The following is a 22488-nucleotide window of genomic DNA, read 5'->3' as shown; positions in this document are numbered from 1 at the left end:
AACACTTTGTCATAAGAAAAGTGATAAAAATAATCTCATTATTTCTTTAAGGTAACCAATAAATCTTATTTAATATAATTCTTATATAACACACACATATATATAACACACACATATATATATATGACAAACATAACATTATCTACCTTCTATATTTTTCTGTCATATATCACTTATTCTGCTATTTTAAATAGGTTATATTAAAATTTTTACATCATATATTTCATACAAATCAATAATACGTACATATCTATTATTAATAATATAATTTATAATTTAAGATCAATAAATTTATAAAAAAGATTGTCTCTGATTCGCGCATATGTCCCGGCTTTTTGTTAGTATTATTATAATTAGCGGCACGTGCCTCTTCAGCCACTTTTCTATTGTTTTTAAGAAATTAATTTTATTTTTTTGTTAATATATTATTTACTTTTCAAATTTATTAGATAAGTATTTTTTTATTTTAATATTGACGTGATCTTATTTATATCATATTTTGTTGAAATTAAAATTACTATAAAACACTTTAAAATGTTAAATTATAAAATCACACAATAAAGAGGTAATATAAAATGGACATAGTTTAAAGTTCTATGTAATATATGAGGTGAAATATTCGATAGAGTAAATTTCTATTCTCAATTATACTAAAATATACAAAAAGTATTTTCAGAATGATAATGCTTCTATTGTATTTTTTTAAAAGTTTTGAATGTCGTCTATTAATTTATAATATTTTTAATTTAATTTTTTAAATTTATTATGATAAAATAACAATATGATAAGGATTTTATCCGCTAAAATTGCGAAAATATTTTTAAAAATTAGTTTATTTATTGTACTTTATTTTGTTTTTTTTTTGTGTTTATGTTATATTCTATACATTATTAAATTTTAATTTGATAATTTCTTTTATCATCAAGGACTTATTATCTAGTTATTGTAATTTAATTAAGATTTATTTTTCATCACTAAATGATGTTATGTGTATTACGGTTATTCCCATTAAATACTATTTGTAGTAGCATTTTTTTAGTTTGTACTTAAATTAGTTATTCAATAAAAATTTGTCCGATAACTCATAAAAATATATACAATGTTATCTATGTTTTTAATTTGAGAATTTTTAATTTAGTTACCTATTGACTTGTAATTTTTAATATAGTATTTAGATATTTTTTAAGAAATTAGAACACATTTTGCTATGATCAAATTTTACTATCTATTAAAGTTTTAATTGGATAAAGATTCTATAATAAAAAAGATCCATATAATTTGTACAATACATTAATAAATACATGAGATAAAATAAGACATATTTTTGTACTATTTTTCAATAGTTGTTGTTTTGTGTTTAAGGTTGATCTTTTCTAATTTTACTATTTAATTTTAAAAGATATATGTTGTTACCAAAATTTTATTACAAAGTTATTATTATTATTAGTCTTATGAATGTATTGCCTATTTAAAATTTGTTAATTATTTGTTTTATTTATTTTTATTATAGAATTCATACTTTTGTTTGACATTAGGCATTTTATACAGTAGTGTGTAATATCAAACCTCTTAATTTATTCAATACAATAAAAAATATTTTAAATGAATATTATGCGATGAAGATAAAATATTAAAAATATAAGTAGAGTAAGTGAGTACTAACTATTTATATTTGCATGGATTTTAGTATTGTTTGTAACTGGTTCATTATAAGAGATTGATTGAGACATTGAATTAGTAGCAGTGGTGTCTCGACCTACATTTATACCAAAAAAAAAAATACAAACTTAATATGTTGTAGATTATCTTAAAAGAATTAAAAATTAGTTCTCAGAAATCAAATCAAATCGTGTAAATTAAGTTAATTAATTTTGTTAATCTTCTATATTAAGATGTAATGTGTAAGATCCAGAATTTAAAAAACAAATATATATATATATATATATATATATATATATATATATTATTATGAGTTAGTTTCAATTTATTTATTTATTTATTAAAGACTTTATTTTTAAAAAAATTATTTTATTAAAAGTAATTAAATTAAGTTTTGATAATTAAATTAAAAATTTTACTTAATCTCATAATCATTAAGTAATTTTCTATTTTAAATTATACAACTTTACATTTATAAAAGGATAAAAATTTTATATGATTTAATTTAAATAATTGAGATTTTAAAATTTAATACTTTAATTTTATAAATAAAGAAAATAAATTATATTATCTCTAATTTTAAATTAAAATACTTATTAAAAATTAATTAACAAATTTATAATTAAATAATATTTTAAAATAATTTTGAGGGACTAAATTAAATTTTTAATTAATACTCTGTACCTCTAATTTTATTAAAATTATCTAAATCACTTTATTCTAACCTTAATTTATCACCGCCACACCTCAGCCCTTATGCCTCAGCCTTCAGCAAAAACAAAAGAAAAGAAAAGGAGACAGGGAAAAAAAACGGAGAGGGGGAAAAAAGGAGAAAAAGGAGGAAGCGGAAATAGAGAAGAGGGAGAACGAAGGGGAGAAGAGAGCCGAGGATGGAGAGGGAGGAGAAGAGGTCGCCGCTGTCCAGCTCGCACCACCATCGTCACACACTACTACTGCCTCGTCGCCACCGCCGCACCTTGTTGTCGTAATCAGAGTCACCACCGACGTCTGTTGAAAGCATTCGCGTTGCCGCCAGAACCCTTGCCGTCGTCGTTGCCATTGGACGAAGGAGAGAGGAAAAGATGCGATGTACATAGCAGCTCACTGCCGTGCTTCATCTCGGCCGCTGCCATGGATGCCGGTGAGTTGCACGGTGTCATCGGGGTTTGATGAGGAAGATTCGTAGATTGGGTTTTCCAAAATCAAGGTTTGGAATTTGGTGAAGATTGGTTCAGTGGTTGGATTCTTGGAGTTGCTGTTCTGCCACCGCCGTTGCTGTAGCCGTGCCTCTATTGTCGGAAAACGACGCCGTTGTCGCCGGAGAACCACCGTTGAAGCCGCTACTGCTCTGGTGAGCCTTACCCTCGTTTTGTACGCTTAAGTTATTTCGTTGCTGTTGTGAGAGAGTGTTTATGTTGAATGAAGTTGTTATTGTGAGTTATTCAGCTGGCGCCTCCACTAGAGGTAGCTACTGGAGCTGCCGCCGGAACCCTTGTCTTCTTGGTTGGTCATTTAGATGGTATGCAGCAGTTGTGTAAGGTCTTTGGTTGTTCAAGTTGAAACCTTTGCCAAATGAGTGAGAATAAACTACACTAGGAGGAGTTTGCAAGCTGTCCCTAGTATTTTTTATTCGCCTACTCGTCAATTCAAGACATTCCCAGTGATGATGGTGGGTACGGGTTCCGTGTCAAGAAGTGCTGGTTCCCTTGTAGATATGATGCGAGAGAAAGATGATGATGGCCGGTTTGCAAGTGGAGAGTGGAATAGTGAGGATGGAAGGCTTAGCTGTGGGTATTAAGATGGAGGACTTTTACGATATTAAAACATTGAAAATTGGTGGTAATTCAATATGCTTACTTGGAATATTTGATGGTCATGGTGGTTCTCCTGTTGCAGAGTATTTGAAAAAGCATCTCTTTGATAATCTCATGAAGCATCCATTTTTTTTACTGATGCCAAATTGGCTATAAGTGAAACGTACCAAGGTACTAATTCTCAATTTCTGTATTCTGAAGAAGACATTTACTGGGATGATAGCTCTACTGCTTCAACCGCTGTTTTGATTGATAACCATCTCTATGTTGCTAATGTTGAGTATTATAGGACTATAATATCAAAGGCTGGTAAGGCAATTGCTCTCTGTGAGGATCATAAGCCAAACAGAAGTGATGAACGAAAGAGGAATTGATGCGTTTAAACTAAATTGAGGTAGGGGCGTTTTCATTAAGCTCATTTTTATTCTTAAGAATTGTTATAAATTGATATTTAAGCAAATAATTATTTTTAGTGATTATGGAGTCTTATGAATTGAACTGAATTGTCTTGAATGAATGTGATTGCTTACTTGACTGTGGTTATTTCTGAATATTGAGTTGGTATTGAGATAGCTAGTGAAAGATTAATTTGAAAATCCGATTTAAATGTTTATCAAGTATAATTTGAGAAATTGGAAAAATGATTTGATGTTAGAGTTAGTTTGGGTTTGGAAAACAACTTGAGATTTGTGAATGACTTGGATTTGAAACCGTTGGAAAGGGTTTGAGTAAATGTTGGTTGGCTTTGTTGGAAATGAATTGAGATCTGAAAAGGATTATAATATTGGAAATGAGATTAATTTGTTGAAAAATGAGTTTAAATTGAAAATGGACTAAGATATTGAAATTGGTTTGATTTTGAAATTGAATTGAAAAGAGTTTGAGAAATGGTTTTGTTGGGACCCAAAAAGGGTGGCAGAATTCGATTTTTAGAGGAAATGTTGTCGAAATTTTATAAAATTAGAAGTTTCATTTAAAGTAGTTATTTTAAAAAGATTTAATTTTAAGCATTATATGGTTTAAGATTACTTTATTTATCAAAAAAAGAATTATGTTTTGTATTGGGATTGTTAATGAACGGAATGGAAAGAAGGATGATGATGATTTTCTTTGAAATATGGTTTTTGAATGAATTTGAAAATGAGATATGGCTTATGAATTTGGATTATCTGAGATACGAGGTTCCCTGGATAAAGTGTCGTGGCTTGCCACCACGTGTACTAGGTTGAAAACTCGATACTCTATTGACCCTACGACGTAAGTGTGACCGGGCACTATATAAATTTCCGGGTATGTTACCCCCATTGAGCAATATTGATTATTTGAGAAAAAGCTATGCATAGATTCTTGGGGATGCACGTCGGGGGATAGTCTAAGGACAATTCAGACTTGTCGGGTTGGCTGGATAACCGACAGATGAGCCTCATCAGCCATAGGACAGACATGCATCATATGCATTTGTATGCTTTGTTTGAGTTTGAACTTGTTTTGGTTTGTCTAATTGCTAAACTGTTTGTAACTGCTACTTGAACTGTTTGCTGTAACTGCTGCCTACTTGTGCTTTCCTTGTTTGCCTTGCCTGTGTTTGTCCTGGCGTGCTACATTTGAGATTGAACTTTGATGCTGAATTAATGATTGTGTTGTTTGATTGCGTGGTTAGTCTTTGATTGAGATTTTCTTATAAGAAAGGAAATGTCTCAGATTTCTGAAAGATTAAACATTGTTTATTTGAAAAGGTTTTGAACGATTATCTATTGGTTTTTAAAAGATTCATAAGGCAATGATAATCAATTACTGAGCTTGAAAACAGTTTTCCTATTAAATATCTTCTTATGACAACTTTGAAACTCCGTGGTGAGACCGTGTGGTTAGGTTCTCACCCTCTACAGCTTTACCTTTTCAAGAACTGAATGAAGAAGTTTTAAGAAGAGTTATACTGCGTTTGGTTTATTAAGTTGTTGTATTAATTAGATTATTTTCTTCCCTCGTCTTTGTTATTACAAGTTTGTAAGAGGGATAGGAATTATATGTTTTATATGTATATTATATTATGAGTTATTATGTAGGGAGTCTTGTATATGAACCTATGCCTGTTTGCATTTTTCTTAAGATAAAGTATTTATTTCTGGTTTTCAAAAAAATCAGGGATACAGTTTCGAGGCACAGCCTCTTATTTTACTATTTAGTATGTAAAGTAGTCGTAATACTTCTTGCTATCAGAGTGGCACAGCCGGAAGCGTGATTTCAGATAGTGAGGGTGTGACATTATGGTATCAGAGCAGTTTGTTCCTGTTAGAGCCTTGGAAATAAACTGACTATGCTTCATTGCATACTCTGCGTGTCTGTCATGTTCTAGGTCTTGTCCGAATGACGAGAATTAGAGCTTTATGTACATGACCATCTTTTGATTAACGCTGTTAGCTTACCATTGCATATCGGTTGATATTAAGTCTGGCCAGCTTAATGTTGATGGTTTATGTGTACGGTAAAGTTAATAGGTTATCATGGACAAAGTAGAATTAATAAGCGATGCGGTTCACGGGTTCTGGGAGCGTTAGAAATTAATTTTTGAAGTTAGTTCCGTTTTGACGTATGATCTTGTTCGTGTCATGTAGCTTAGCACACCGTTTTCTCTTTTATTGGTTATGTTGGAATTCCTTGTTTTAAATTTTTCCTTTTAGGATATGATTCGACTCTGTTCCTAACGATACTTATTCGTTCCTATATATATTTCTGCTTGATTATATTCCTGATTTTTCACTTGAAATCATTTGGAACCTTTATCCTTGATGTTTATATTTCTCTCTACGAATCATGAGTTTTTCTTTTGAGTTGGTTTTGAACTTGTTTAGCAAGACAATGGTCCTTAATTCTTTGAAAAACGTCAGATGTTATTCCTTGATTAGTTTATACCGAAGATAGGAGCTTTAATCTTGCCACATGATGCGCGTGTTGCTTATTCTTCGATTTATCATTTTTTTTCGCTTCTTGTTTCAATCCTTTTTGGAACCAGATTTGATTATCCATCATTGTCATTATTTATGTATTTCTTCATAAATTATGTACCTTTTTATTCGATCTTAAATCTGTTCTAGCGTAACACATAATTCTTAATACTTGAGTGATTTGAAACCGTGAGAGTTACGATTCGTAGCAAGCTAATTGTGTGATTTGGTTCTTCTACTTCGCCTGCTACAACTTATACGTATGTTGCCCAGGTTACAATTTTCGATCCTGATTTCCTCTAAATGAATAAAGTACTCCCCTTGGTAAAAATTTTGCGTTTGTTTTGGTATGAGATAACAATTCTAGTAATATTCTTTCGAAGTTGTTTCGGAATCTTTGTTGAGAAGAGTTTTGATCTCTCTATTCTATCTGATCTTGTCTGTAACCATTCTTTGAATTCTGGATATGACTATCTCTGATCTTACATGTACTTTCCTATAAGAAATAAATAAATCCTTTATGTAGCTAAAAACATACTTGTTTTTTAAAGCTACTATACTATACTCTTATTAACCATATAGGAACATTTTACATTAGGTTTCTTTTTTTTTTTAACATAATTTGATTCTCCTCCAATATTTACTCAAATTTTTATATATGTCTTTACTTGATTATGTACTCTAAGATTCTTGATAAAAGATTTTTGCTTCTATTTTAGTTAATCTTTATTTGACAAACTTCATATAATTTATTTTAAATTGGATTGTTTTGATGCAATACCTTATTAAAACTTCTAATAATTATTTTGGGAAAGTGAATTCATTCCTTCATAGGGTTACAACTTGATTTTTTCTTTTGGTACATCTTCTTGTTTTTGTATATCCTTGCTTACTTATAATTTCAAACGTTTCTCCAAGTTCTTGTGAAACACCATTTTGGTTGCTTATTCTTCTTTATCAAAATTTGTATTCCTTTGAGTAAATTTCAAACTTATTTTGGTGCAACATACCACTTTTTATAATCTCGCTCTAAGGTTTTTGTTTTGAATTCCATTGAAGAAGTTTCAATTCAGTTCTTCTTTCGCTAGATTCTATCTGTAGCCTTACTTTAAATTTCAATAAAATCATTTTGGAACTTAGCATATGTTCACTGATATGAAGTTTTAAAACTTTTCTATGCAATTGAAACCTATTTGTTTGTAACGTACCAAGTATTCTTTTATTGACTAATTTATCTCGGACTTTTCCTTCTGAACAGAATTTAGTTCTACCTCTTGATGTAAATTTTTATGCATATTCTTGTTTGATTATGATCTTGTAAGATTTTTCAAGATTTTTAGCTCAATTAATTTTCATTATTTCAAGTTTTGCACAAATCGAATTTAATTTGAATTTGTTTTAACATAACCCAATATTTACGCTTCTGTTACCTCTCTTGAAGGATATCTATTTCATATCTTTTCTTTTTAGTGAGAAATCATACTTTCTTAGACTTTCCCATGCTTTTGAGTTTTGCAAATGATGTCGTTAATTCAGTTATTCCTCTCTTGTAAACTTAGTGTTCCTCTGTTCTGGCTTGAACTTATTTCAATTTAAATCATCACTACTTTTCTTATTTCTTATAGAGTTCCTGGATTCAGATTTCCTATTTAGATGTAAAATGATTTTCTTTCCAGAACATATTCTCGTGCCTGTAATTCATTACTTAGTTGCAATCTTATGCATCCTCCTGAATTTATACGAATTTTATCCTCGTCACTTATTCATTTTTTCCTTAGATTTGTAACTCCTTGAATATACTGACGTTTATCTCAATGTCACACGTGGTCCCTAGAAAATAAAAACCGAAGCGTTAGTTTTTCAGGGAATGACTAGTAGATGAGGAGGTGAACTTTGGCAAGTCAATTCGTATAAGATGACGACTTGCAACAAGTTAGTAAAGTGACCGGAGCAACGTGAGATAGATAAGCGTAAGGTGAAACTTGTAACACGGTAGTTCTTTAGGACACGGTTCGTGAACGCTAAAGGTGAAGCTTGTAAGTATGTGACATCAAAGAGAGTTATGATAGTGAGCTATGTTAAAATCCTTAAGGTTGACACCATGTAACCCCTTTTCTTTTGAGCCTATCTTGTAACTTCTGTTTTACACCATGCTTTTCCTTTATTGTTAAGTCTTATGGTTTATTTGCTATTTGAAAATTTATATATACCAAAACTTTTTGTTTTTTTAAAGTATTCAAAAGAAAGGTATTAAGATGGAGGACTTTTACGATATTAAAACATTGAAAATTGGTGGTAATTCAATATGCTTACTTGGAATATTTGATGGTCATGGTGGTTCTCCTGCTGCAGAGTATTTGAAAAAGCACACCATGCTTTTCCTTATTGTAAGTCTATGGTTTATTGCTATTGAAAATTTATATATACCAAAACTTTTGTTTTTTAAAGTATTCAAAAGAAAGGTATTAAGATGGAGGACTTTTACGATATTAAAACATTGAAAATTGGTGGTAATTCAAATGCTTACTGGAATATTTGATGGTCATGGTGGTTCTCCTGCTTGCAGAGTATTTGAAAAAGCATCTCTTTGATAATCTCATGAAGCATCCATTTTTTACTGATGTCAATTGGCTATAGTGAACGCACCAAGGTACTATTCTCATTTCTGTATTGAAGAAGACATTACTGGGATGATAGCTCTACTGCTTCAACCGCTGTTTTGATTGATAACCATCTCTATGTTGCTAATGTTGAAGATTATAGGACTATAATATCAAAGGCTGGTAAGGCAATTGCTCTCTGTGAGGATCATAAGCCAAACAGAAGTGATGAACGAAAGAGGAATTGATGCGTTTAAACTAAATTGAGGTAGGGGCCTTTTCATTAAGCTCATTTTTATTCTTAAGAATTGTTATAAATTGATATTTAAGCAAATAATTATTTTTAGTGATTATGGAGTCTTATGAATTGAACTGAATTGTCTTGAATGAATGTGATTGCTTACTTGACTGTGGTTATTTCTGAATATTGAGTTGGTATTGAGATAGCTAGTGAAAGATTAATTTGAAAATCCGATTTAAATGTTTATCAAGTATAATTTGAGAAATTGGAAAAATGATTTGATGTTAGAGTTAGTTTGGGTTTGGAAAATGACTTGAGATTTGTGAATGACTTGGATTTGAAACCGTTGGAAAGGGTTTGAGTAAATGTTGGTTGGCTTTGTTGGAAATGAATTGAGATCTGAAAAGGATTATAATATTGGAAATGAGTTTGATTTGTTGAAAAATGAGTTTAAATTGAAAATGGACTAAGATATTGAAATTGGTCTGATTTTGAAATTGAATTGAAAGGAGTTTGAGAAATGGTTTTGTTGGGACCCGAAAAGGGTGGCAGAATTCGATTTTTAGAGGAAATGTTGTCGAAATTTTATAAAATTAGAAGTTTCATTTAAAGTAGTTATTTTAAAAAGATTTAATTTTAAGCATTATATGGTTTAAGATTACTTTATTTATCAAAAAAAGAATTATGTTTTTGTATTGGGATAGGAATTATATGTTTTATATGTATATTATATTATGAGAGTTATTATGTAGGGAGTCTTGTATATGAACCTATGCCTGTTTGCATTTTTCTTAAGATAAAGTATTTATTTCTGGTTTTCACATGTTTGAGGTAGGGTTCGAACCCCTACCCTCAAGGGAACTAAAAGACTCCACAACCACCAGGCTAGCGTGCTTTCTATTAAAATAAATGCAAATTATATTACATATAGATATCTTTTATCAAATAGTTTACTTTTATTTAATTTATTTTAATTTTAATTATAAACTCACTCATTTTTAAATTAATTATATTTTTATTTAACAATAATTATAAACTCATTTATTTTTTTATAACTATATAATATCTATTAATATTATTTTTTAATAAATATTTGTAGTATATAACAGTATAATAGATATAAACTAATTAATAAATGATTAAAATTTAAAAATAATAGTTATTTTAATATAAAAACAAAATTAAAATATTTTTGATAGAGTAAAAATAACAAAATATTTATTATTCATGTTCCGTTCCATATTGTTTTAAAATAACTTTATATTTTTAAAATGTTAGTAAAAATATGTATTTTAAATTTTAATTTTGAACTTTTGACTATTTTTTATTTTTTATTTACATAGGACCGGGTCAAACGGTTCAACCAGTAACCCACCGGTTGAACCAGTGACCCAGTGACCTGACCGGTTTGATCACCGATTCGGTTCTGACAACTATGGTCGTAATACTTCTTGCTATCAGAGTGGCGCAGCCGGAAGCGTGATTTCAGATAGTGAGGGTGTTACATAATGTATAGACAAAATGACTTAAAACGACGTTATTACATATTTTAAATATATAGGGTACTAACCAGTTAGGACATCACCACATCTTTTACTTGAACACACTGTTAGCAAAATCGGACCAGATCGGTTAGTTCAACCGAAAAATATTTTAAATATATAGGGTACTAACCAGTTAGGACATCACCACATCTTTTACTTGAACACACTGTTAGCAAAATCGGACCAGATCGGTTAGTTCAACCGAAAAATTAATAAACCGAATCCTAAACCGGTTTGGTCCAATGATCTGACCGGATAAGGTAGTGAACCGGTACGAACCGGTCAAATCCAGAGTGAACCGATAAAAAACGGTCAAACTTGGTAAGACCGATTTGACCGAACCGCTTCAGTTTCAAGATTTTTCCAAAATATTAAAGCTGGGTTCGAACCCCCCTCCTCAAGGAAAAATATGATACTCACAACCACCAGACTGTTGAATTTGTTATCAATATATATACAAATTAATATATATAAATATCTTTCAGCAAATAATTTACTTCTATTTAATTTATTTTAATTTTAGTTATAAACTCATTCATTCTTAAATTAATTATATTTTTATTTAACAATAATTATAAACTTATTTATTTTTTTATAATTATATAATATCTATTAATATTATTTTTCAATAAATACTTGTAGTATATAATAGTATAATAGATATAAACTAATTAATAAATTATTAAAATTAAAAAATAATAGTTATTTTAATATAAAAAATAAAAATATTTATGATAGAGTAAAATTAACAAAATACTTATTGTTCCTGTTTCATATTGTTTTAGAATAGCTAGATATTTTTAAAATGTTAGTGAAAATATGTATTTTAAATTTTAATTTTAAATTTTTAACTATATTTTATTTTTTATTTACATAGAACCGGGTCAATTCGTTCAACCAGTGACCCACCGGTTGAACCAATGACCCAGTGACCTGACCGGTTCAATCACCGGTTCGGTTCTGACAACTATGCTTGAATAGCTTCATTATAATGTGATTCCAGACCTATATTTTTAAAGAGCAATACAGATAATACAGATAATAAGCATAATTTAAATTCATAAGAGTAAAATTAGTTATCATGATTAAAGTTAACTTTTATGTCGCGTATAAAGGTGATTTTAATTATTTTAAATTTGTTTAATTTATTCTGAAACAGAAAATATTTTAAAAATAATATACTTCTATTATAATTTTTTTATTGATTTTTTTCAAAGTTTGAATATTGTCCATTAATTTGTGATATTTTTAAATTTATTTTTTTTAATTTATTATGATAAATTAACAATATGATGAATATTTTATCTGTTAAGATTGCAGAAATATTTTTTAAAAAGTAGTTTATTTGTTATACTCTAATTTATCTTTATTTTTTGTGTTTATATGTTAACATTTCACATTAGAAATTTATTACATATTTAATATTATTAGATTAATATATTTTTTAATAATAAATAATATTAGATTAATATATTTTTTAATAATAAATAATGTTACGTGTCTCATGATTATTATCATTGGCTGATATAGTAGCATTTTTTTATAATTGATATTTAAGATAGTTATTCAATAAAAATTGATTCAGTAACTCATATAAATATGTAAAGCGTCTATCTATGTTTTTAATTTTAGAATTTGAAAATTATTTATCCAAAAATCACTGTTTGTAATATTTAATATAGTATTTAGATTTTTTATAAAATTATGACCCATTTTACCGTGATCAAATTTTGGCATTTGTTAAATTTTTAAATGGACAATAATTTTATAGTAAGAAGGATTCATTTTTATTTATGCCATGTATTTTTAAATACATGAGATGAAATATCAATATTCTTGTATTCTTCTTCTATCATTATGTTTGTATTTAAGTCATATTCTTCCTGGTTTTATTTTAAAATTATAAATAATATATATTATTACCAAAATTTTAAAATATGAAAATATAAATTAAAATAAAAACTAAAAAAATTAAATTAAAATATATTAAAAATCATTATGTTACATTAATTTAACACAATATATAAATACTATTTTGATAATAAAATTATTATGTTTGATAACTTTTTGTAATTATCTTATAACGTAGTATTTTTGTATATAAAATGACTTCATTTATTTTTTAATATAAGAATGCAAATGCATATTTTTTATTTTTAATATTTTATCTCAAACATCTACATTAATTTGAAACATAAATATATTTTTTTGTAATAAATTTATAATAAAAGTTTTAGTTAAAGAGTACTCAATATTTCTTTTTATAATTTAGAACAATAAATTTATTTTTATTTCATAGTTATTACTTTGTAAAATATATTTAACCACTCAGATTTAAAAATACACATGGTAAAAAATAAACGATATGTTAATATTTTTTTTTATTCTATTTGTTATTATTAGTTTTATGAATACATTGTTTATTTTAATTTTTTAATTATTTATATATTATATGATAAAGATGGAATATTAAAAAAATTATTATTTTGTCCACTAAATTTATTTTATGAAATAGATTATGTAAGAATATACTAAGTCTAAAAAAAATTGGACACCAAATTCTAGTAATTTTTTGTATTTTTTTATTAAGGAGTGCTTGTTATATGTAATTTTTTTAAGTTAAATAATAAGCATCAGAAATATATAAACAGTGTATATTAATTTAATTAATTTTGTTATAGAATACCAACCAATTATGTTACTACGACGTCTGTTATTTGGACCAACTCCATTATCATGCGCTTTCAATCCTAGATTTTTCAAAGAGTAGAATACAGATATAAGCAAAAATTGAATTTATAACCCAAAAAAATTAAATTATCATAATACATGTTAAGTTTTATGTTACCTGAAACAAAATGATGACGATGATGATGGGTGGCTCTGACCATTTGTCTAATTGTTACTTGGCAATGGATTTGGAATAGGAATTATATTAGTTGATATAATGTGATCGCTGATTCGTTGAATTTTTCAATTATATTTGTCAGAAGATAAGGTAGCAAGACACAAAGAAGAAAAACGATTGCAAGAGCACAATTTAAAGTGAAACAGATATTTAACTCTCTTGGTTAAAGTACGATTGAAGGCGCAAAAGTTTTTTTATTGAAAGTGAATCGGTATTTAAATTGAGTACGTATTAATAGTTTTTTTATTGAAAGTGAATCAGCTTTAAACTCTATTGTAGGTTGAAGGTGAATCAGTTTTAAATCTATCGTGGGGTAAAGCCAGTTTTTGAAAAAAATAAAATAAAATAAAAAGAATTGAGTACGTAGTAGCAGTTTTTTTTATTGAAATAAGTTTTTAAGTTCTGTCTTGGGATAAAGCCAGTTTTTAATAAAAAGAAAACAGGGGTAAAATAAGAAGAAAGAATTGGATACCATCACGATGTTGAAAGAAGGAGAAGGATGACTATAATAAAAATACAGAAAAGTGCTACGAATCCAATAATGAGATAAAAAAAATTAATAACAGAAGAATGAGATCAAACTCTTGGTATAAAGTACTCACATAAAGAATATATCCAAAACAAAATGATAAGATCTATACAAAAATTATTTATCACTGCTAATTATTTTTTTCCTCCTTTCATACATGGCATCAAAAATCAACATTTGACATGGTCGTTATTTAGTTTAAAAAACCACAAAAACTCATCCAAATAATTGTTATATACAGAGAAGCACATTCAGGATGGAGAACAGAATTAAGAAAAATTGAAAAGGATAAATTATTGAAATGAAGAATTGAAGAAGAGGTTACGCGTTTCTACGGTTATTAGTGATAAAACAGAATGAAAATGAGATAGAAGAATATGTGTTGTTGTTAACGGTGGAAGTTTTTTTATTTCTTTTGGTGAACAACTAAGAGAAAAAACAAAAGAGCAGAAAAGAAAAAGAAAAAAAATTAGGTTCTTAACAATAAGAGAGGACAAACCACCTCTGGTGGCTGGTGCCAAAGGTGAACCTCATCAGTTCCGCTACCTCCAGATCCCATCTTTGCCAACCGATCTGCCACGACATTAGCTTCTCTCGGGATAAGCTCAAAACGAATATCTCAATCCCTTCTTAACTTCAAGTCAAAGATCAGTTGTATCACTTCTTTTTCAAGATGCCAGAGTGGAACTTGCCAACCAGTCACTTGCTCAAAAGCTGCTGCGCAATCTGTCTCACAGACAACAAGCTTAAGACCCGCCTCCCAAACCCAAGCCAAACCTTTCCATATACTCCACAACTCCATCTTGATGACACTAGATCCAAAGGAATCTTCTGAGCATCCCATTACCCATTGACTGGAGCTATCGCGAATTACCCACCCAAAACCAGCACAATCATCCCCCAAGTTCACACTCCCAGCACAATCTTCGAAAGCATCAAACTTCACCAGAAAATAGCCATTTCCAACATCCAGAACTTGAAACCCACCCTTCAATCTCTACACCATACCCAGCTTATGCACCATCGCCGTGTAATTCATATGCTTGCCCAAGACTTTGACGACGATCGCTTCCTTATATGGTACAGATAACGCCGCCAGCCATTCTTCTGAGAAGATGACCCGAGGAGGATGCGAATTGATCACCTTGGCTAGCCTCTCTCCATCTAAAGCCTCATTCCAAAGCATAGGAGACGGAGACTTCTGTCCAGTCACCATGTCGCGGAAGGAAACCTTTTGAAAGCCATGTTTTTCCTTAGAAACCCTAGTACCCTCCTCCTTCTCACCAGATACAAACCCCCCGACGCTCTCTCCCTTAGTTCTACCGTCGATATTACCGGTTACCTCACGGTGTGTCACCCTCTTCGTGAACCCCCCGCTCACTCCGTCACTCATACCTAAACCCTAACAGAAAGAGTAGATATCTCTTTTTATTTAAAGTAACTACGCATGCATGTATGGAGAACTTCTATAATTAAGGACAATATTGGAATATAAAATTGGACACCAAAAACTCAGTTTTGACATTATATATTGTTATAGATAATTGATAATGTTAATGATTACTATTGGTATAAAAGGAATTATGTGTTTGTTTGAGTGTTATTAAGTTGATAAAATATTTTTTTATAATTTTTATATAATTTTTAGTATATTTAATAATTTTTTTAAACTAAAATTAAAAATATTAAAAAATAAACTTCTTTAAAAAACTACAATTTATATTTTTTTATACTTTTTATATAATAAATAAACAAAAAATATTTTTATATTATATCAAAATATAATTAATACACAAAAAAATTGTTTTACAGATATCTAAATATAACATTATTTTTATTTTTTTAAAAATAATTTATAAAAAAATTATTCACAAAAATATTTTCTCTTCAAAAATTATCCAAACAAGCTATAGGTCATTAGTAATAGCAACTATATATAAAGCGAATTGAAGAGTAATTTAGTATTGGAAAGTGTTAACCTCTTGCGGTTACTAAACACAGGAGTCGGAGAGAGACTGAACGAAGCGGCAAAGTTTCTTCGGTAAATGCATATTCCTCGTAGAATTTTAAACACATATTTCTTTCATTCTGTTTGTGGATCTTTTTTCCTTTTTTTTTCTGTTTTATTTTGCTTCTCGTAAGTCCTTGATGTTGTTTATTTTCTGAAAATTCTGGCATGGCAATTTTACATAGGGTTCGGTTAAAATAAAAGTTGTTTATTCCCATTTTCTACCAGATGCCATGCTGATTTAAGAGTTTGTTTTTTTGGTGTTTAGACTTTAGACATTAGATCCTTCCGTTACTCAGATAAATCATTTATATTGACATGTAGAACTCTTTTTTCAACTGCTTATGATGTTATGAAGGAATGGACCGAATATCTGTTCTGCCAGAAGCTATACTTCATGACATTCTTGCAAGGTTGCCAGAAAAAGATGCTGCTAGGACCAGTGTTTTGTCAAATGAATGGAGAGATACATGGTATACATTTCCCATATTATCCATTGGCGACAAGATTATTATTGGTTCTTATAGTCCTCAGATAATTAGCAAACTAGACATACTAATTGGCTATGTCATGAGAAGATTGTTGAAGCTTCGTGAGCAAAGCTTAACAATAAAAGTATTTAAGCTCGACATGATGCCAGAACACAATAAGTATATGTCCCATCATTTTGATCTTTGGATGAACATGGTTAGCGAAAGTTGTGTGGAAGTACTTGAGCTTTGCCTCCTATACTCTGCCACCTATCGTGGACTGCCTGATGGGACGGAGTATCGATACGATCAATATGACTTACCACTTTGTGTCTTTGAAGTTAGATCTCTTACTAAGTTGGTGTTGAAAGGAAAAATAACACTTAACCAATCATTCTTCAATCATTCTATCAAGTTATTTTCACTGAGAACACTATGTTTACGTGAGCTACTCCTTGAAGATAAAGGAATTATTGAGCATCTCATTTCTTACTGTCCCCTGCTTGAAGATTTAACTGTATATTGTTGTTTAGTATATAACAGGAAGAATCCATTTCCGAACAAACAATTTCTGGAATCATTATTCCTGCATGGTCTACAAAAGCTAAAGGAAGCTGATATTCAAGGAATACAAGAGGTATATATTGATGCTCCAAATCTTGAGAACTTACGTTATGTTCCTTTCCCTTATTTTGGATCTCCGATCAAATTGAATTTAGACAGTTTCACAAGATTGAGATGTTTGCGTCTGTCGAACACTGATGTTACAGACAAGTGGTTACTCGATCTATCTCATAAATTCCCTTTCCTTGAGCATTTGGAATTGTGTGGTTGCTCTATGTCTGACAGAATTAATATTTCGAGTGCTCAACTCATGATCTTGGAGTTTACAAATTACTCTGACGTGAAGGAGGTGAATATTGATGCTCCAAATTTATTATCATTTGACTATTGCGGAGATCACAGAGCTATTATATCTTTCCTAACAAGTTCTGATCATTTGGTATTCAATGCCTCTCCTGCCCATGAATTTAGGCATGGTTATTATAGCTTGAGGGAATTTATCCAAAACATTAAACCACAAAAGGTTTTGGCATCACTCTCCCTCTCTGTCTATCATTCGAATGGGGTAAGTAGATTCACTAGCTAGCTAGCTACTTAATTCATTCATTGTGTTTGCTTGCATATCTATGTTCCAATTCTATTTATTTATTTATTTGCTTTTATGCATCATGATATATGTAGATTGAACAGAATTGTCTGAGTATACAGCAAGTTTTATCCATTCCTCCTAGTATCAAATACTTGGAATTGGACTCTTCACCAAATGAGGCTCTTTATTTCCATTATATGAATTGGTTGCTCTCTTGTTGCTGTCCAAAAACTATTTCATTCTTCTTCCAGAATGATCGTGGCATGAAACCATTCACGGTGGTATGCTTATTAGTTTTTTCGTCATATCAGAATTGGTTCGCCATTAATGCTTTTACAATATTTTCGTGAACCACTCACAAGTCACAACCCTGTATCAATCAAGGTTCTGAAAAATTAGATCGTTCATTATTGAATCAGTAAAACTGCATGTTTAAATATTTAATTGAAGTTTAATCAGAATTCAAAAAAAATCTTTTTTAAAAAATAACTTCTAACAAGTTTTTTCCGGTAAAAATTTGAACTGATTCAACTTATTTAATGGTTTTTTTGACCTTTTTATTGATTTTTTGTAATTGATTTTCTTATCTGAATCAAATTGATCAAGTGACCAATTTTTGATTAATTGGTTAAACCAACTAATTTGATGTAGTTTTCAGAACCACACTATTGATTATCAGTTAACAATATATATAAATGGTGTGCAGTGTCTCTAACTCTAACTAACTATATTTGTTGTTTTGGGAACACGACAGTTTGTCTATGAGTTGCTGATGGGCAGAAAAAAGCAGGAGTGGTTTGACCATTTTGGTGATACAAAGTGTTGGTGGCATGACTTGAAGATTGTCAAGGTCACATACTCATTCAACGTTGACGAGAAGGTTGACTTTAAGACCACGCTAAATGCATTATTATTGCCAACTGATGACCCGGAATCTGTTAGTTTTAGCTTAGAATTATAATATTCTTATTATCAACTGGTACATATTCCTAATTAGATTTACAATTTTGACGTTACCACTAAGCAAGATTTGGGTATTGTATTGAGTATTTTTTCCAAGGTTTTATACTTACACCAATTAATATTTTATCCCTTTGTTGATTGTGAGTTTTATCCATCTAACGCTATAAATTATTCGTCTAAAATTTTATAAATTTTGGAAACAATATGATATTTCATCCATTTATTCTTAATTAAAATAAAATAATATTCAGATGATTTTTTTATATAGATTTTTATAAAAACAATTTGGTTCAGTATTCTTTTTATGGAAATACAACTAATTAAAGTCATTCGAAATTTTTATCATTTTACTATCTCTACTAAACATTTACCTAAATAGTGAATTTTACACCAACAGTATTTATATTTAGTTTCTATTTATTTTGAAATTTTATTTTGTCAAATTTTATACCAATTTTTTTTTAAAAAAAATTTATATTTTCAATAAAATTTAATGATTCTATTTATAAACAGCAGGTCACATTTATTTTATTAACAAATAGAATCATTAAATTTTATTGAAAATATAAATTTACCTTTTAATCATTGTTCTAATAATGACCATATTAATTAGTGAAAGTTTATATAGGTGCCCTGCTGTTAGAGTTTTTAAGTTCCGTTAGAGTTTGTAGAAAATATTTATTTTGTTAGTTAAAATCTTTAAAGTGTCAATAATATTTACCATGATAGCTTATGCTGTTTCACAAAAACAGTTAGAAAATAGATTAAATTAGAGGAGGAACAGATTATATTTTTTGCTGATGAGGACATTAAAGAAGGATTGAATTCATGTATTAAAAGTTTGATGGAAATATTACTGGCAGACAGATTATTCATTATAGGTATATTGGAGGCTACTCTAAACATAATGGAGATAACCAGAAAGCTTCTGTGTTTTAGATCACGAAAGTATCAAATTTTAATTTTTTTTCAAAGATAAAATCGAATTGCTCAGGGTGAAAAAAAGGAGCTCTTTGATTGTTCAAGAATTATAATCTAAATCTTAAAAAATGGAGGGAAAATTCATTGATCAATGATGCAAAATTTTCTCATATTCTTATATGGACATAACTGTAGAGTTTACCGGAACAATATAAAACCAAAAGATTGGGAAGAAGGATAGGAGAGAAACTCTTGAGGAGAAAGATGAGAATATCGATAAGTCACAACAAAATTATTGACCTTCAACTTAAATACGAAAAAAAATCTTGCAAACATGGTGCAAGGAGGAGAGGAAGAAGCGGAATGGGGAGCATGGCTAAGGGCAGACCAATTCAGTAGGCTAGTAGAGGGTCAAAAAGAAAACAACAACCTGAATCACCCCAATGCTATGCAGGGAGACATGCATAAACAGAAAAAACTAATTTCGATGATAAGAAAATTTGCAAGTATCTCTGTTTAAGATCGAAAAAAGGTTGCAGACTGATTGAAGTTTATCCAGACTCTACCAATTCCTCCTCATCCAAATGTAGGAAGGTTGCAGAAGAATGTGACAACTGACAATGCCACTTTCTCCAAGGCTCCGCATGATTAGTTCATGCTTACTAAGTTGGCCACCTCTAAGAGTACGAGCGTAGGCTTAGTTGTGTCTTAGGTGTCGGTCTGTAACCAATTTTTTTGTTTTTCTCTTGGTAGACTTTTGTTGCAATAATTTGTGTATTTGTGATCCTTCTTTTGTCTTATTTGTATCAGAGGTAGGAGTAGAAGTGGATCGGACTATTCAACGGAGACTCCTGGCTTGTTTTGTTTCAAGTTCAGCTCAGCTTGTTTTATTAAACGGGCTAGATTTAGGTTTTTTGAAAAGCTTATTAATTAAAAGGTTTAATTACTTTATAGGTTCTTATAGTTTTATTTAATTTTTAATTAGATTTCTATATTTTTTTCTTTTTAATTGGATTTCTATACATTAATTTTTTTTAATTTAGTCGCTGTTGGCGTTAAACGTCAAAAAACGTTAGTGAATTGTAAGATTACTTGTATACTCCTGACTTCTACCTATAATAAATAAATTTATATTTCTAATTTAAGAAAAACTTTTTTGTAAAAATAAATAATTCGTAATTTAGACTTTCAACTATTCACTTATATTGAACACAAAACAAAACAAAAAAAGAATTAATAGTTAATATTAGTTAAGATTGTAATTTTTTTGTTAAGAAAAAAATTATGGATTGTAAATATGATTATGATATGTGCGAATAGTTAATATATAAAATAAATTATGCTTTACAAATTATTAATTGTAAATTTTAGAATATATTTAATATCAATTTAAATATTTTAAATGTATTATTTTAAATTTTAATTTACGAAATAGATTTTTTAAAGAGTAATTACCCAAATCAGTCTCTAAGGATTTTAAAATTGGATATTTTAGTCCCCAAGAAAAATTAATACACAGATCAATCCCCAAGGTTTTACTACGACAAACAAATCAGTCCCTAGTTCATTTTTCGACAGAGTAATTACTCAGATCAGTCCCCAAGGATTTTTAAAATGGACAATTTAGTCCCAAAAAAAATTAATGTACAAATCAATTTCCAACGTTTCTCTCCGTTAGATATAACAGTCTTCCATCCAAAAATAAAAATAAAATAAAATAATTATTATTAATTACATAATAATATTGTACTATAATTTTTTGTATTTTTTGAAAAACAATAATGATAAATTTATTCATCAGATTCTTATTTTTATATATATATATATATATATATATATATATATATATATATATAGTCACTCAATAATAATAATAATAATAATAATAATAATAATAATAATAATAATAATAAAATTATCAGAGTTTATTTTTCAAAAAATTCAAGATTAAAACCATTTGATATTTTTGTATTTAATATAATAAAAAATATTCTATTTTAAAAAATATGTTTGTATTAAAAAAAATATGTATTTAATATAAATTTAAATTAAAATATTTTCTTTTAATACATATTTTTTTTAACATAGAACATCTTTTGATTATATTAAATACAAAAATATGATTTTAATCTTGAATTTTTTGTAGAATAATCTCTAATAATATAATGAATAAATTTATTATTATTTTTGTTCAAAAAGTACAAAAAAAATATAGTAGAATATTATTGTGCAATTAATAATAAATAAGGAAAAGTCTAGAGGGCCAGCAGTTTTATTGAATTTTAGCCCGCATGTAACCAGTGGAGAAAGGTGAGCCATTGGATGAAATCTCACACCAATCTCACACCATCAAATCATCATTGATGGCTAGTTGATGGCTAACAATCACAAAAATTGCTGGCCCCCTAGCATTGCTCAATAATAATAATAATTTTATTTTCTTTTCTTTTTAGACGGAGGACTGTTTTGTCTAACGGAAAAAAATATTGAGGGATTAATTTGTACATTAATTTTTTTGGAACTAAAATGTCCGTTTTTAAAATCTTTGGAGACTGATTTGGATAATTATTCTGCTGAAAAATAAACTGGAGACTGATTTGTCTATCAAAATAAAATTTTAAGAATTAATCTGTGTATTAATTTTTCTTGAGAACTAAAATATCCAATTTTAAAATTATTAAAAACTGATTTGAATAATTGCTTTTTTTAAATAAATTTATGAGCTTGTTAAAC

General features: G+C 28.8%; 1 protein-coding gene and 1 long non-coding RNA gene across 8 annotated transcripts; both read left to right on the top strand.

Moving 5' to 3' along the window:
* Positions 1-2468: 2468 nt before the first annotated feature.
* LOC130951229 (uncharacterized) lies at positions 2469-9045 on the top strand. 2 transcript variants are annotated; one of them, XR_009073883.1, is made up of 4 exons: positions 2469-3010; positions 3106-3644; positions 3763-3867; positions 8985-9045. It is a non-coding gene; the product is annotated as an uncharacterized LOC130951229 (long non-coding RNA). The 2 variants fall into 2 exon arrangements; XR_009073882.1 differs by having other exon boundaries at positions 2469-3644.
* A 128-nt stretch (positions 9046-9173) lies between these two features.
* Positions 9174-18943, top strand: LOC130951499 (putative F-box/FBD/LRR-repeat protein At4g00315). Of its 6 annotated transcripts, none has more exons than XM_057880158.1 (5): positions 9174-9286; positions 16242-16281; positions 16607-17847; positions 17964-18152; positions 18626-18943. In XM_057880158.1, exons 3-5 carry the CDS (start codon positions 16609-16611, stop codon positions 18830-18832), a joined length of 1635 nt encoding a protein of 544 aa, XP_057736141.1. In that variant the 5' UTR covers positions 9174-9286; positions 16242-16281; positions 16607-16608; the 3' UTR covers positions 18833-18943. The 6 variants fall into 6 exon arrangements, with proteins under 6 accessions (XP_057736141.1, XP_057736137.1, XP_057736138.1 ...); XM_057880154.1 differs by having other exon boundaries at positions 16573-17847; XM_057880155.1 differs by lacking the exon at positions 16242-16281.
* Positions 18944-22488: the final 3545 nt, after the last annotated feature.

This window comes from Arachis stenosperma, chromosome 9 (assembly GCF_014773155.1).
Source record: "Arachis stenosperma cultivar V10309 chromosome 9, arast.V10309.gnm1.PFL2, whole genome shotgun sequence".
NCBI classification, from domain to species: domain Eukaryota; kingdom Viridiplantae; phylum Streptophyta; class Magnoliopsida; order Fabales; family Fabaceae; genus Arachis; species Arachis stenosperma.
The sequence above is the reverse complement of the archived record's forward strand: the minus strand, read 5'-3'. Positions and strand labels throughout refer to the sequence as shown.